The sequence below is a fragment of the Vipera berus genome, assembly GCF_964194415.1.
Source record: "Vipera berus genome assembly, chromosome: 3".
NCBI classification, from domain to species: domain Eukaryota; kingdom Metazoa; phylum Chordata; class Lepidosauria; order Squamata; family Viperidae; genus Vipera; species Vipera berus.
The window spans coordinates 122,891,459-122,906,690 of record NC_138204.1 but is presented as its reverse complement, the minus strand read 5'-3'; the positions used below and the strand labels follow the sequence as shown (position 1 = coordinate 122,906,690).

Sequence of the window (15,232 nt, the reverse complement as noted above, 5' to 3'; positions counted from 1 at the left end):
CCCCACGCATTGCCCAGGCGTCGCAGTGCACCATCTGCCAGCCATGCAGAGAAGCAGGAGGAGGTGGTGGTGGCGATCCCTGCATTGCTAGGCCCAGCCGGCAGCATGCCGTCTCCCTTCCACAGCACAGCATCTGCCGGGACCCCACCAGCCACCGCCCCCACCAGTGCAAGGACAGGCGGCACAGCTTTGCTTCCAGAGCTGCTGCCAGCCAGGCTGGGAGATGCAGGGATCGCCGCCACCGCCTGCTCCTTCTCTGTGTGGCCAGAGGGACTAGAAGCTCAGAGCACTAGCAGCAGCAGCCACTGCCTCCATCAGAGCTGCTGAGCAGACAGGGCCCAGGCCGGGCGAGGGCTCCCTTCTGGCTGTCCTGGGGCTGTCTCCACTCACGTTGATGGGGCTCCCGTGGCTAGTTCGTCATGATGCAGGGCAGCACCTCTTATGTTTTTTTATTACAAGTGGTGCCTTCCTCAACCACATGGTCTCCCTGAAAGCTATCAGTTCTAACACTGGACACAGGTGGTTGGAGAAAAAAATAATAAGTCGCCATTTGATACCTGCCTTCTTCCTATGGAACAAAAGTTAGAGGGAGGGTGGCTGAAGAGAGGGACGGTCGGGGTTCTGTCTGCTTTATTACGGGGCAGGCTACTAACAGGCAGCCTGCTCCATTTCGTTAAAAAAAAACCTATTTAATTTTTTTTAATGAAATGGAGCGGGCTGCCTGTTAATAGCCTGCTGTGTAATAAAGCAGGCAGAACCGCAACTGTCCCTTTCTTCAACCAGCCGCCCACTAACTCGTGGCCAGATACATCCTAGCACTGCTGGTTTCCCTCCACCCCCATCCCAGCCTCACATGCTCTCCTTTTCCTGGGCACGACTCACTGCCGCGCCTCCTCATCTGTTGGCCGGCTGGCCAGCCAGTTCAGAGGCAGCTTCTCTGAACTGCTGGCGGCGGGCGAGGCAGGGGCTGCTTTTTGCCTTTTCTTCTGGATGGCTTCGGCAGATCCCCCCTCACCTGCCCACCCATCTTTTTCCTTTTCACTCCCCTTCCAAGCCCTCTTCACAGCTCTGCCCACATAGCCACCGAAGCGACAGTTAGAGCGCCGGAGCTGGAAAGCATTTCTCTGCCGCCACAGAGTTGGAGATCTTACCCTACCCACCACCGCCCAGATGCCCTCACTTCCCAAACCATTTCTTTTCTAACCTTCTTTCCAGCTCCTCCGTCACTTCCTCTGCCGCCATCTGCAGTCCCAGAAACAAAAGTTTGTGAGACTAAAAAAAAAAAAAGTTCAGTCAATCAAATCCAACTTATCGTGAAAAAGAAAAATCTCGCAAAGTTGGAATTGATTGATTGAACTTTTTTTTTAGTCCCATAAACTTCTTTTGTTTGTGGGACTGCTCACGGCGGTGAAGGAAGTGACAGAGGACCACGTCGGAGCTGGAAAAAAGGTGCATGGGGGCGAGTGGGGGGTGTCATTTCTACCACACGGCAACTGGTTCTCCAAACTCAAAAGAAATTAGCTACCAGTTCTACTGAACCGGTCCGAACCGGCTGAATCCCACCACTGAATAAAACATAGTAAATACCTCATTGATCAACATGCGACTGGCCATGGAGAGCCGGGTTCTGGGAGGAAAGTGACTTGTGATCATAATCCGGAGTCCAGCCTCTGAAAAGGATAGCTGGTGTGGATATGCAGACAGCAACTCATCCACCATGATTACAGAGGCTTTGCGGTGGAAATTTCCTAAACAATAATTAACAGAATTGGAAGGAAAATGCCTTTTACATCATCCATTTTTCTTATTTGAAAGTTCTATAATTTATGGCGTTTTTGACCTTAATTCCACTTAACGCGTTAGTAAAGGTAAAGGTAAAGGTTCCCCCGCACATGCGTGCTAGTTGTTTCCAACTCTAGGGGCCAGTGCTCATCTCTGTTTCAAAGCCGAAGAGCCAGCGCTTGTCCGAGGACGTCTCCGTGGTCATGTGGCCGGTATGACTAGATGCCAAAGGCGCACGGAACGCTGTTACCTTCCCACCGTAGTGGTCCCTATTTTTCTACTTGCATTTTTACATGCTTTCGAACTGCTAGGTTGGCAGAAGCTGGGACGAGTAACAGATGCTCATGCATTAGTAGCATCTCCCTAATTTTTAGAAACATACAACAATTAATTCTGAAAAATCTAGATGTACCGAGTCCATTCACAACTCTCTTTTGCCTCTATTATCATATTTTTTTATTAACTCCTTATGTTGGCCAAATATACTTTTGATAAACGCTACAAAATTCTGGTTATTTAAATATAATTTATGACAGAAAAATAAATTGTAAATAAAAATGATGGTATATGGATATATATAATAGGTATATGGATGCTTAATTTTATAAATTACAGATTTGCACTGTTCCTAACCTGAGTTTCTAGCTCATTAAATATCAGAGTTCTCCAAGCAAGCAGATTGACTTACTGGAACAGTTACCTTTCTTTAGTAATACCACTGTAGCATCACAATTGCTGTTGTCATCCATCTCGGTATTATTTGCTAATCCATTCACCATATTTGTTACATTCTTTGTCCTCCGTTCAAACATATGCTGAAGACTGGAATTAAACCTACACAAAAGAGGAAAGAATTGGGAATTATTTTAGGCACTGTTAGATGCTATACAACTCCTGGTCTCATTTCAGATTCCTGATTGAATATGGTGGAAGAAGCAGCAGAGTAGCTAATTTTGAATTATTGGTTGGATGAGTAAAGGCCCAAACAACTTTCATTTGGATTCCTGCAACCTTTTATTTTACAACTAAAGAATGCTTCCTATTGGGCCATCTTCATGAGGCCCAGTATTTGATGTTTTGCCCAGTTACATGATGAAAGGAATCAATTTGGCTCCAGCTGGCCCTATAACCCATCCTTCATTTTAAGGAGCTTGTTTTTTTTGATATGAGGATGTCCCATGGTGATGTTCCCTCATAATTTCCCGTGTCCTGCCAATCAAATCAAATTTTAACATGATTCAAAAGTTACCGCTTTGTTCACATTTTATTCCCTATTGATATTAAGAGAATCTTGGCACTCTCCTTTCCTAGTTTTGGCCTGGCTTTGTGATTGTCTTGGGAGTCAGACTTCTATTCATAGATAGGTAAATCCTGGTTATAAATTGACAGTTTATATCGAAAAAGAGCAAAGATATTTTTTGTAAAATAAAAATAATACGTACGATGAAACCTGTATGAACACGTTTTTATGACTTGTATTAATTAACATTCACTGATCTCAAAACAGTTAAGCCAAGTCAGACCTGCTTAATACTTGGACAGGAGGCCACCAATCAATGCAGGGCTATAAATTAGACTTGGCTGTAAAGGAGACAAAAGCAAATGACTTTTATATTGTTGCCAAGGTAACTTCGCAGACATGTCTAAGTACTCATCAAGAGCAGAGTTCCGCTTGCAGAAATCTTAGCCTTTGCCTTACTTGATGTACACAGATGGACAATAGAGCCCTATCCATTTACTTAATTACTTCCCATATTTCTATACTGTCCAGCTATATTTGTGTACAGAGTTCGTTTCCTTCAATCTTCTTCTGTTTGTCTATTCTACGAAACATTCTGTGTAACAACTTTTTTTCCTCCTAGCTGTGGGCTACTATTGAGACAGGCTGCAATATGGCTAGATTTGCCACATCTGGATTCCAGAAGGTCAGATGGCCTCAAGGTTGGAACAAATAGACACAGAGAATGCACGATCTTTTCTACTGCCTTGCAGCTGATCAGATTTTTCTTACATTTTACTAATACGAGAGTAGGATGAACAATAGCAGAAAGTGGAGAAGCCAGGGAAAAAAAAACCTTCTAAGGTGTCTCTGCTCATTAAAATAACTGCCAAAGTGTACAAAAAGTGCAGTGTATTGAGGAGAAGCTTTCAAGCAGATGGACAAGGACACGGTGGGAGCTGTAGGTAATCCAGATTTGTCTAAAATAATAACAGGGAACAATAAGCAGGCCAGAACATATTGTACTTACTTCATGATAAGAATGTATATGATGTACATCAGCACGAGGATTAAGGACTCCCACCTGCAATCAGCCAAGGAAATAAAAGGAAAATAATAAGCAGTGCAGTTCCATGACTACGGTACGATTGCCTTTTCTCCTGAAATTCAGGCCAATGTCACAGGGGATGGTGAATGATGCCAAGTGTGGAGCACAGAGGGCACGTTACCCTCTAATGTTGCTTACAGAGAGTGAGAGGGCATCTGTTGGTGCAAGGAGAAATCTGGTGTATCAAAAATGAAGCTGGATGGACAGGGAGTAAGCGGAGCAGTGTGACTGGCAAAACGTACAACTGAAAACAGCATGCTAATTCCTTTCAGCCTCTGACCTTGAGATAGGACTCATTCTCCTGAGATCAATCAATCAGAATAGAGCGGGAAGGGACCTTTGTCTTAGAGGTCTTCTAGTGCAGCCCTCTGGCTCAAGCAGGAGACTCTATACAATTTCAGACAAATGGCTGTCCAGTCTCTTCTTAAAAAAAAACTCCAGTGATTGTGAGAAGGATAAATCCCTAAAATGTTGGGCCAAACTATAAGTCTTAGTCTATGCATGTTCCACACATTCAATTATTTGGAATGGAAGCATCATCCGACAAAAGAGTTAGCAATATATAATGGATGGAGAACATACAAATACAACTGCATTTTTGACACAGTTCATCATAGCCATTCAATAAAACCTGCAGTGTAATTATCAACCATTTCTTTAGAGATGTAAATTTGGCATTACATTTAAGTAATTGGTTGGTACAATTACTTTCATGCTGATGGCTGATCCAAAAGTTCTTGGAAAGTTTTTTCTTTTAATTTTTTTAAAAAAATTAGACAAATTGTTATATTATTTAGTTTTCCTACAAGATTGAAATTGGTCCCTGAACCTCTTAGCAGAACATTGGTTTTCCTTACTTTTCTTAATTGGCAAATGACAACCATACTACTTACCAAGCAACTTTTTCATCATAAATAAACTGAGGAAAAAAATGGAAAAATAAATATTACTGTATTGGACTGCTAATAAAATATCTACTACTTTTTTTAAAAAAAAAATCTCATATCTCAGTATTTTATGGTGGCTCTATAACTCAAATTGTTCTACACATTTCATTCTCTGTCTCAAACTGTTTAAGCATCTGCAATGTAGAACTCCATACATTACATGGAATTTTTGTTTTAAATTAACGTGCAAATTAGAGCAGAGAGCCAGAGTTTAAATAAATCACAATTATAAATACCATGTCAGAGTTTGAGTTTCCAATTTGACTATCCAACAGCAATTTGTCTAATTTTAAACAAAAATTATATATTAAATCACATAGAGAAGCCAATAAGTGTAATATAAAGTTCTGTTAAGTTGCTGTACATGCAACACATGTGACTCTCTACTTTGTACTGTGAATTTCATGTGAAGAACCCAACTGGAGTCCTACGGCTAGTCATACGGCATCTTTCTGAATAGTGCCACTGCTTTCATATACTGTAAATGCATGAAATTGAATAGTACATCATATATCCATCTTTCCCTTGATGTCGCTCTATACACACGTCTATTCTGAATGTGGGAAAAACTTTCTAAAATTCAAGCCTTCCCTCTCCATATTGAAATCACAGTCCCTGATTCTAGCAGCTCCTTCAGAAATCAACATGCAGCTCTGTTCCTCTTCTAGGATGTAAATCAGGAAGAAGCTTTCCTCTACGTGACCAGCAGGGTGCACTGACATTCTGTGCCTTCTACTTGACATCTGTCCTTTTTCTTTCAGACTTGCCTACAATGATACTAGCGAATAAAGGTACCTGGAGTACTTAGTAGTAGTATTTCCATGGTTACACTTCTAGCTTTCTACTTCCTTTATAGTTTTGTGGTTAAAAATATACTTCTGGTTATCTGTTTGTTCTTAGTTATCACTGTAACTACAGGCCTCCCTATGAAGTAACTTACAGGCCGGGAAACATATTCATGCAATAATAAAATATCGCAGCAGAGGAGGACAGCAAAAATGCATTTCTGATTTCACAACCTTCCTTTTTTGCCATCTGAATTTGGCTGAAGATTCCTAGAATATTATATGACAATGGGGAAAAAAGGAAAAGCTTCTGTACAGTCCTTAACCAGAGAGATCACTGGCAATGTGATGCTCCTAACTAGAGAATGAACCCATGTCCAGATCTCCATTGTGCCAGGTAGCTGCAATGGTTTCTTTTGTCACTTTCACTCTGCAGGGAGCCATGCATGCTTTCAAGATACTGCTTTGACTTTGCTTGAGCAGACCTTAATTCTGGTACAGAATTATTCTGCATGAGCCCGAAGAAGGCGCAACTGCTTAAGTTGTCATGGGGATTAAAGTGAATGTAATGTATTGGCCTTTTTATATGTTGTAAGTGTTTGCTTATGTTGCACTGCTTGCTAATTGCTTGAATTCAATTGCTAAGTGCTAGTTCACGTGTATGCTTGTAACGATTGCTAGCCGGCCCAGACTGGTTGTCTCCAGCTGGCTAAGTAGGTCTTTGGGCGGGAAACCTCTGCTTCAAACCTATTGGTTGCCGCCTATCGGCCAACGTATAGATAGCTGCACAGAAGCTCCCTTGTTGCTTCTGTTATGTTTGACCTTCAATAAAACCTGTTGCTGTTTTGAACCTTCCATCTCGCTCAATGCCTGCAAGAACCAGCTACACAACAGTGAATGTGTCTGTTAAAGCAGCCTCCCTTCCCCCCCCCCACCAAGCTTGGAAAGAAGCTGAAAAAAGGGGGAAAGGTACTGTTTTAATGAACTGTGGTGTAGTGTTATGCTTATGTGAGATTTCCAAGCACTTCTTCCAAATTACTTCAGAACTGTGCAAAGCTCTACTTTCCCTATCAAAGTTTTCATTTGAGATACGGAATAAAGAAAACAAAGCAAAGAGAAAGTATCAAGGAGACAGCAGCAAACTTCTCAAGGTAGGAGAATAAAGTAATTACGCTGAGTGGTCAGAGTATTAGGCTCACTGTCATGATTCATACAATTTATTCTTTACTTAATTTTCTATCAAAATGAAAAAATAGCATCATACAGAGTATTAGCACTCTCTCACCATACAAATAACAGCTACATAAATATTCAATATAAGTAGTATTGAACCTGCATATTGACCTTCCATGTCAATTGGATGGGAATTGCAGTCACTAAGCAATGCAGTCGATAAAGTGCAACTGCTTTGTGCCGGCAATCCATGCAGTCCCAGTTGTCATCATTACCTTAATGTCCCAGTTGTTAGGCATAGCAACTTTCTGCCAGCTTCCCACAATCCAAGGAAGTTCGAAGCTCCAAGCCCCGGAGGATGGGGAGGGAGCAAGGGGTGTGTGTGAATGGGGGGGGGTGTCAGAGGGGATTGTGTGAGAGCCTCTTGAATCTCTTGAATTTTTAGCTCCAGAGTCAAAAAGCATCTGACACCTCTCTACTCTGGGACCGAAAAAATCTAAAAATTCTGCTTGGATTTTGGCAGAGGTTGCATCTTCAGCCAGCCTTTAGACCCTGGGAGCTGGCTGAAAACCAGAATTCCAATGTCTGAGCTCCTCAAGGAATGAGAGTAAATAACGATTCCTATACTTAATACACAACCAATGTTCTAATACAGGGGTGTCAAACTCAATTTCATTGAGGGCCGCATCAGCATTGCAGTTGCCCTCAGGGGGCTGGGTGGGTATGGCCAGGGTGGGCATGGCCTACTGGGTGGGCATGGCTAGAGTGCGTATGGCCTAATGGGTGGGCGTGGCCAACTCTACATCGTTCGCATCAAGGGTGCCTATGGGGGCCTGGGCAGGAGTGGGACAGATCTGAGGGTCTCTGGCAGAAGGAGGGTCTCTGGGCCAGGGCCAAGGCAGAGGGGGCCGTTCCCTCACTGTTTCCAGGATGGCTTTGTGGGCCACATGAAACCACTTTGCGAGCCGGATCCGGCCCCCGGGCCTTGTGTTTGACATGTCTGTTCTAATACATTATGTGCCAGATGAACTTTTTCACCTGCCGCCACAAAGTCTTCCCCTGGGTTCCTTGGAAACTCAAGAGATTATTAAGAAAATCCCAGGTCAGGTAATAAAAAACGATACAGAATCATGCAGCATACTTTCTTACAATATTCTGTGAGAGGAATTTGACTTTCAGCCAGTTGCCTAGTTGACTTTCAAACAATAGACCATTGGTTGAACAATAGATCAACCCAGCCGAAATCATGAGAATATGTCAGTTGCACCAGGTAGTGCCACTTACTGTAGTAACAATACGATGAATTTGTTTACATAAAAATGCACATAATGGAAGACAATAACTTATGGATTGCCACAGGATTAGCATTGCTACCAGTTGTGCCTTGCAAAAATCATGACTGCCACTAAATAGCAACAAAGAAATAAATTGACATCTTGGTTTTTTTGCCACTATCATTAATCCAGGTTTTGGCAGCCCAGAATTGTAGCCCTACATGAAAGTAAACCAGTACATCAATGTTCTTAGGCCACCATTTTAGAGCCATTGCTATAGAACATACAAATAAAATTAATAATAATAAATTAATAATAACATACTGATTACTAAGGTCAAAGCACAAGTATGATTTCTGTCTTCAAATATTCAAGTAAATACATTGAGACATACAGTACATCCGAAAAGATATCTCAATATTGGCCTTTCCGACCTCCAGAAAACCGAGTTAATCCAAAGGGTCTTTTGGTATCACCCAATGTGATTATTTTCACGACATTCATGATTTTAGTTCCTATTGTGGACATTTTATTTAAATGCTCATGTTGCTTGTAATTACTGCAAACTGCCGAAGGACTGGCAATTGCAGCTGTCATAAATAAGATAAATAAATAAAATATAGCAAGGAATAAACATCTAAAGATGGAAAGGAAGGGATAACGACTATCCCTTTTGTAAATAGCACAAAATAACATCTTGGCAGTTCATAAAACAAATTTTATGTCAATGTTCAGTTATTAAGACATGTTTTCTGAATGACAACACATGTTTTAAGAATTCAGAATGTATAGCATTTGCTTTAAATACTAAAATTTGGTATGCTCAATACAGCTGTGGCCATATAAAGCTGAAGCGTCATATTCTAAAGTTTTGAAACAAGCTTTTTGAGATCACAATGGACAAAATATAAAAAATCACTAAAGGATAAAGTCTGAAATTGTTAAGGAGTGTAACTTGTGTTTAATTAAATGGAATGTCCAGAACAGCAAAACAATATATACTGGTAAAAAGATCTGTCATTACTAAAATCTTTACAAAATAGGAAGATCAATACTTTTTTGTTTGTTAAGGGCAGTCAGAGACTGAATTCACATCACATTCTTATCCCAGGGCAAATTAACAATGGCTCATTCAATTGTGGATTTGTACAATAAATCTAATCATAAATTAGCTATGCAAACTGGGCATATACACAAATGTCAACCAAAATTTGGTTGGCTAGGTCAGTATTACATGCACATGTACATAGCCAAAAACCTTTATTTAGGAGAATAACCACTCCGTACTTACCAAAATAAGTGCAGCAACTGAGCAGGTATAATATCCTGAATCTCTCAAGAGGCTCCAAGAAGACAATGCAACTATCTGAGAAAACAAGCAAAAAGAAAGGGAATTGGTGAGCATAGTTTGCATCAAAAACAAATAGCAAGACAGGGTTTTAGAATAATTTGAAACTTTGGGGTGCTGTTTCCCATGTACAATTGTTCACTAGGAGAAATCTGAAAATGTTGCAGTTTTGAAACTCAAGGTTACTTCAAAAAAAGATACCTAGTTCCACACAATGAGAGATTAGGTCTCTGTACTGATTTGTGATTGAGCTTGAGTTCAAAGTGAATCAGGGCAATTTAGGCCAGATTTTTCCTTTCCTGAAGCAGGATTCTGCCCTGCCCTGTCCTGATTCAAGGCCTTCCCCAACGCTCTGCACCCCAAGTTTCAATTCCAGAGCATTGCTTCACTGCAATGCTGGCTCTGCAACACACATCTCTCTCATTCTCTCCCTCCCTCCCTCCCTCCCTCCCTCCCTCCCTCCCTCTCTCTCTCTCTCTCTCTCTCTCTCTCTCACACACACACACACACACACGTGTGACAGAAATTGACATTGGTTGAAATATTGATGGAAAGGATACTAGTTTCCTTAAATCATAGCCCTATCAGAAATTTAAAGTGACTCTTTTGATTAGACCAGTGGTTCCCAATCTTTTCTATACCCTGCACCCCTAGAACGCTTCTGATATATTCTCACATGCATTACAAAAGTTCAAAATAACGGCAATGGATTATGCACATACACTATAATTTTGAAAGCCCAAGTTCTCGCACCCCCTGGAATATCGTCTCACACCCCTGGTTGGGAACCCCTGGATTAGACAATGAGTGAGCCTTTGGGATGGGTAGGCAATGGGTTCTGGGGCACTGGCAAGACAGCACGGCAGTCAGCTAGAGAGACTGGGGAGAAGCAGGTCTCAGTACATTGTATTTGCAGGGCTTGCTCTGGCAATTCTGGTTCTTTTGCATTCAGACAAAAGTAAACCTGCAGAGTGAGATGTTTACGACAGGTCTTGCTGACTCAGGCTAGTTTGTCAGTTTGACTTGGGAGATACCAGAATGACTGTTGTGTAAAAGAGGGGCCAGGAGAACAACAAGATGAGCAACAGAGCAATGTTTCCCCCTCCTTCCCTATGCAAATAGGTCGGTCTGTTCCGCCTTTCTTCAGACTTGGACTACTAGACCAGGGGTAGGTAACGTCGGCTCTTTTATGACTCATGGACTTCAACTCCCAGAATTCCTGAGCCAGCTGGCTCAGGAATTCTGGGAGTTGAAGTCCATGAGTCATAAAAGAGCCGACGTTGCCTACCCCTGTACTAGACCCACCACAGTTATTCATTGGGGCTATTTTCTCTAGTTTGGGGGCTTGAACAATGGCTCAGCTTTCAGGAGGGCAACACCTGCCTCTGAAAAGGATGGGTTTTTCTGAGAATCCTCACAGCAAGAAGAGCGTTCTTTCCCCCCCCCCCCCCCGAAACCATGTTCCAGAAGTGGGAACAAGTCAGGGCAGACTATCCCAAACCAAGTATGTGTCAAACTATTTATGAATCTGACCTTGGATATGGGCCAAGAAATCACTTGTGAACATGTATGAACATTTATGGGGTGGGGGTGGGGAGGGAATGATTACGTCAGCAATCAGAAAGAGATTTATGACCATTAATAACGGATTTATTATTGCTGCTGGCAACTTGGTTAATAACACTTTTAGTGAAAACTGAAAATTGACCCCTGTAGACTGCTGTGCTTTTGCTTCTTTAATGCTTGGAAAGAGGAACACTTTTTGTCTAAGAAAATAAGCTATGTATGTTTAAGCACTGAGATGACAAAATCAGATGGCATCTGGAAAAATTCCATTTTTGAATGCCGATTGATGTAGATTCACACAAGTTCAAAAAACACAATATATAAATGAACAATGTGCCTCCAATTCACTCCATGTCATGCCAGAGGGACCCTGGAGTCCTAGTGGACGATCACTTGACTGTGAGCCAGCAATGTGCAGCAGCAGCCGAAAAAGCTAATACAATCCTGGGTTGCATAAAAAGATGCATAGAATGATTAAAGACCTGGAGACTAAAACATATGAAGAACAGCTGCAGGACTAGGGTTGGGCTAGTCCAGGGGTAGGCAACCTCGGCTCTTTTATGACTCATGGACTTCAACTCCCAGAATTCCTGAGTCAGCTGACTCAGGAATTCTGGGAGTTGAAGTCCATGAGTCATAAAAGAGCCGAGGTTGCCTACCCCTGGACTAGCCCAACCCTAGTCCTGAGTCAGCTGACTCAGGAATTCTGGGAGTTGAAGTCCATGAGTCATAAAAGAGCCGAGGTTGCCTACCCCTGGGCTAGTCTAAAGAAAAGAAGAAATAGGGGTGACATGACAGCAATATTCCAGTATTTGAGGGGCTGCTACAAAGAAGAGGGGGTCATGTTATTCTCCAAAGCACCAGAGGGCAGGGCAAGAAACAATGGTTGGAGACTGATCAAAGAGAGAAGCAACCTGGAATTAGGGAGAAAGTTCCTAACAGTGAGGACAATTAACCAGAAATTGTGGGTGCTCCATCACTGGAAATTTTTAAGAGACTAGATTCACCTGTCTGAGATGGTATAGGTTCTCCTGCTTGAGCAGGGAGCTGGACTAGAAGAACTCCAAGGTCCCTTCCAACTCTATTCTATTATATTCTTAATAAATGTTTTGATTCTTCATAAAAGGAAGATTTCTGAAATGTGAACACTGCTGACTTGCAGTCTGAGGGAATTTGATTCATTATTGGCCCATTGCTGTCTCATTTTGCCATTGCATTAAGGTGAGGCTTGAGTTATTATTGTCAACAAATTCCAATCCATTCTGTGGGCTGCAATACTAGGAAGTTTCAAGTCAGTTTGGTGGTAATACATTTCACACTATCAGTAGAATTCCGATTCCATACAACAAGATATTCTTTTAAGTTTGTTTAGTGGCATGAATCAAGACTATATTATTTATTATTTTAAATAACCCTGCATTATTTGCAACATGTAGTGCATTTAGTACTTCATATGCTGCAAACTTTTTCAGGGAGTATTTTGTATCAAAACAATCACACCCAAAATCATTTTACAGGGCAGCAAGTTCATGTAAACAGTCATGATAAAAGAGATCAAAGACTGAGTCCATTTGAATTACTTGTACTTAGTAAAATGCAGAACTGGAGAACAGAGGCAACATTTGAATTATAGCTGCTCAAAAAACAGCTGGCACAAACTAATTGGGCAGAACCCCCACCCCACCATCTAGGATATATCCTAAGTAACTAGCCACCCAACCATGCATCTAGTCATCTTTAGGATTTCTTTCTTATATGGTAGTTTAGCTTGATAAAGCTTACATGACCCATAATCTACAGATCAAAATCAGGGAGGAGATTCTGTTGTGCAAGCCTGCTGTGGATCCTTCACTGTCTATTTCTGTGTTGCTGAATATTACATTTCTTTTACATAAAATTAGTACCTCATTTGCAAGAGCTGGAATGGCTTGGCGCTTTGCAAGAGATAGTACTCATTGGTGCTAACAATATGTTAAGGATATAACAGATAAAATTGCTATTGGGAATAATGTGAAGGCCCTTCTTTGATTCTAACCACAGCACAAACATGCCCTAATAACCATTTTTTTGAATACTTTGTCATTCTCTCATGCTTAGCTCATAACTGAGGCAACTCACATGGTCTTTAACTCCTCTGATTTCAACACAGTACTGTTGCCATGAGTATAATATGGCATGCTTTCCTGATAATAGGACTGCTGATATCTGTTCAGGGGGATGCTGTGGGATGGTATCTGTCCAATTTCTACTGGCCCCTTTTATTCTCTCATTTTAACACTGCCATTCCCTTGCAGCCAATAACAGAGCCTGCTTGCTGCCTATTGCCTCTTTCCACTTCATCCCAAAAGTCCCTCCTTACTTTCTACCTGTCAGCAGGCTATTTTGGAAGAAAGGTATAGTGCACTCAATCTTTGTTCAGAAGTAGTCCAGCTGACAACCGCAGCACTGCAGAACTATCTTCCCCTTTAGCCTTGTACCTCCTCTGTGTTGATTATCTGTCAGCTGGGCATGAACAGATCTTAACTACCTTCTGTTTCACCTTTAGAAAGATATAGGCTGCCCATATACTCCAAAGGTTCAGGGGTGCCCACAGAATAGGTCACAAAGTAAAGATGGTGACTGTGATCATCTGATACAAAGGCTTTTGGGATATGAAAGCACTGAGACGAAATGAGGTTTCCAGTTGGTGAGATGAAATATATGGAAAATTTCAGATGGATGATTCATTCCAAAGTATTTGTTTATAGGGCTCCAGTGACTGCCACTACTTTTGGAACCAAGCAGGAGATGCTAAAAGGTAGGACTTGTTTAAAAAGTGCTTTATCCTAAGTCAGGTATGAAGTTGGTCCATGATTATTGCAAAATTGATTGTGTAATTGCTGTGATGATGCAAAAGGCAGTGCATTTCATAAAAGATCTTTCTTGAATGGACTGACTGGAATCATTTTCGTTTCAAATGCCATTTACATTACCATATAATGCCATTTATAATAGTTTCCTTTATTATCCTGGTTATATAATTCTGCTACTCTCCGCATGAACACCAAGGGCTTTATCAGCAGCCAAAGGGAAAACCATGTATGAAAAGAGATATAAAATGTAAAGAAAAATCCACTGAGAAATTCGCTTATAATAGGCCTCAGTTTCTCCTGTTTCAGAATTTAACTGAAGAAACCACACATCTACCCATCCCCATGCTTCATTTAGGCTGCTATTCCTTTTTATCTTTTAAAATACTACATGTTTTTTCCATAACACATTATTTTACCAGAGTTGGTGCTATCAGAGAACTAACCCATCAACTTTTGCTACATATTTGCTGAACTAGCTTTTTTTTTTTAAAAAAAATAGCAGATTGACTCTAAAGAAGGTATATTACAGACTTCTACCAACTACATCTAGGATAAACTCTTAAATTTATTTCTTCCTTTTGCTTTCCAGGAAGAAAGAAAAACCCTCCATATTAATGGGGTTCTTGTACATGAGGAAACAACAAATGTTGTCTATCTAGGGTTTAAGGTTCGATTTTATTGTGTAAGAATTCCCGTAGGCCTATGATGTTTCATAATAGAATAAAGTTCTAGGTCAATTTATTTCTTCACCTAGATTAGAATATTTTTTTAAAAGAAATCCTTGCTGATTTTGAGGGGTTACTCATCTAGTCTGAACAAATATTCACGTCCTACATTTTGTTAGGATGAATGGAACAGCTATACAAATAGAAAAATAGAATATTAATACCTTTTCTCCTGAATTTAATTTTCCTTCTCTGTACTAATCATTAACTAGACAGATAGTACTGTAATAGCCACTAAATATGGCATAATGCTTCATGCTTCACTAATCTCCTGACCAAATTACTATAATGCATTATATATAGGTCTAGTTTCAAATGTCAATTGAAAATATGATTGTCAGAATCTTAGCTTCTGGAGTCAGGTAGAATTAGCTTCCAACCACAGTTCAAGAAACTGGAAATTATCTCTAATGTGCTAAATAGCTTGGTATTCAAATACTTTAAAAAGCACCT

General features: G+C 40.9%; 1 protein-coding gene across 2 annotated transcripts in view; it reads right to left on the bottom strand.

Moving 5' to 3' along the window:
* The window catches only part of SLC24A3 (solute carrier family 24 member 3), a 188,157-nt gene that overhangs the window by 31,639 nt on the left and 141,286 nt on the right, over positions 1-15,232 (bottom strand). The window contains exons 7-11 of one of the 2 annotated variants that reach the window (XM_081325253.1): positions 9,580-9,654; positions 5,003-5,028; positions 4,032-4,085; positions 2,471-2,616; positions 1,588-1,748 (exon numbers count right to left, since the gene is read on the bottom strand). In XM_081325253.1, coding sequence (XP_081181379.1) covers positions 1,588-1,748; positions 2,471-2,616; positions 4,032-4,085; positions 5,003-5,028; positions 9,580-9,654 — 462 coding nt within the window. The remainder of the gene's footprint in view (positions 1-1,587; positions 1,749-2,470; positions 2,617-4,031; positions 4,086-5,002; positions 5,029-9,579; positions 9,655-15,232) is intronic. The other variant, XM_081325254.1, reaches the window with a different exon arrangement.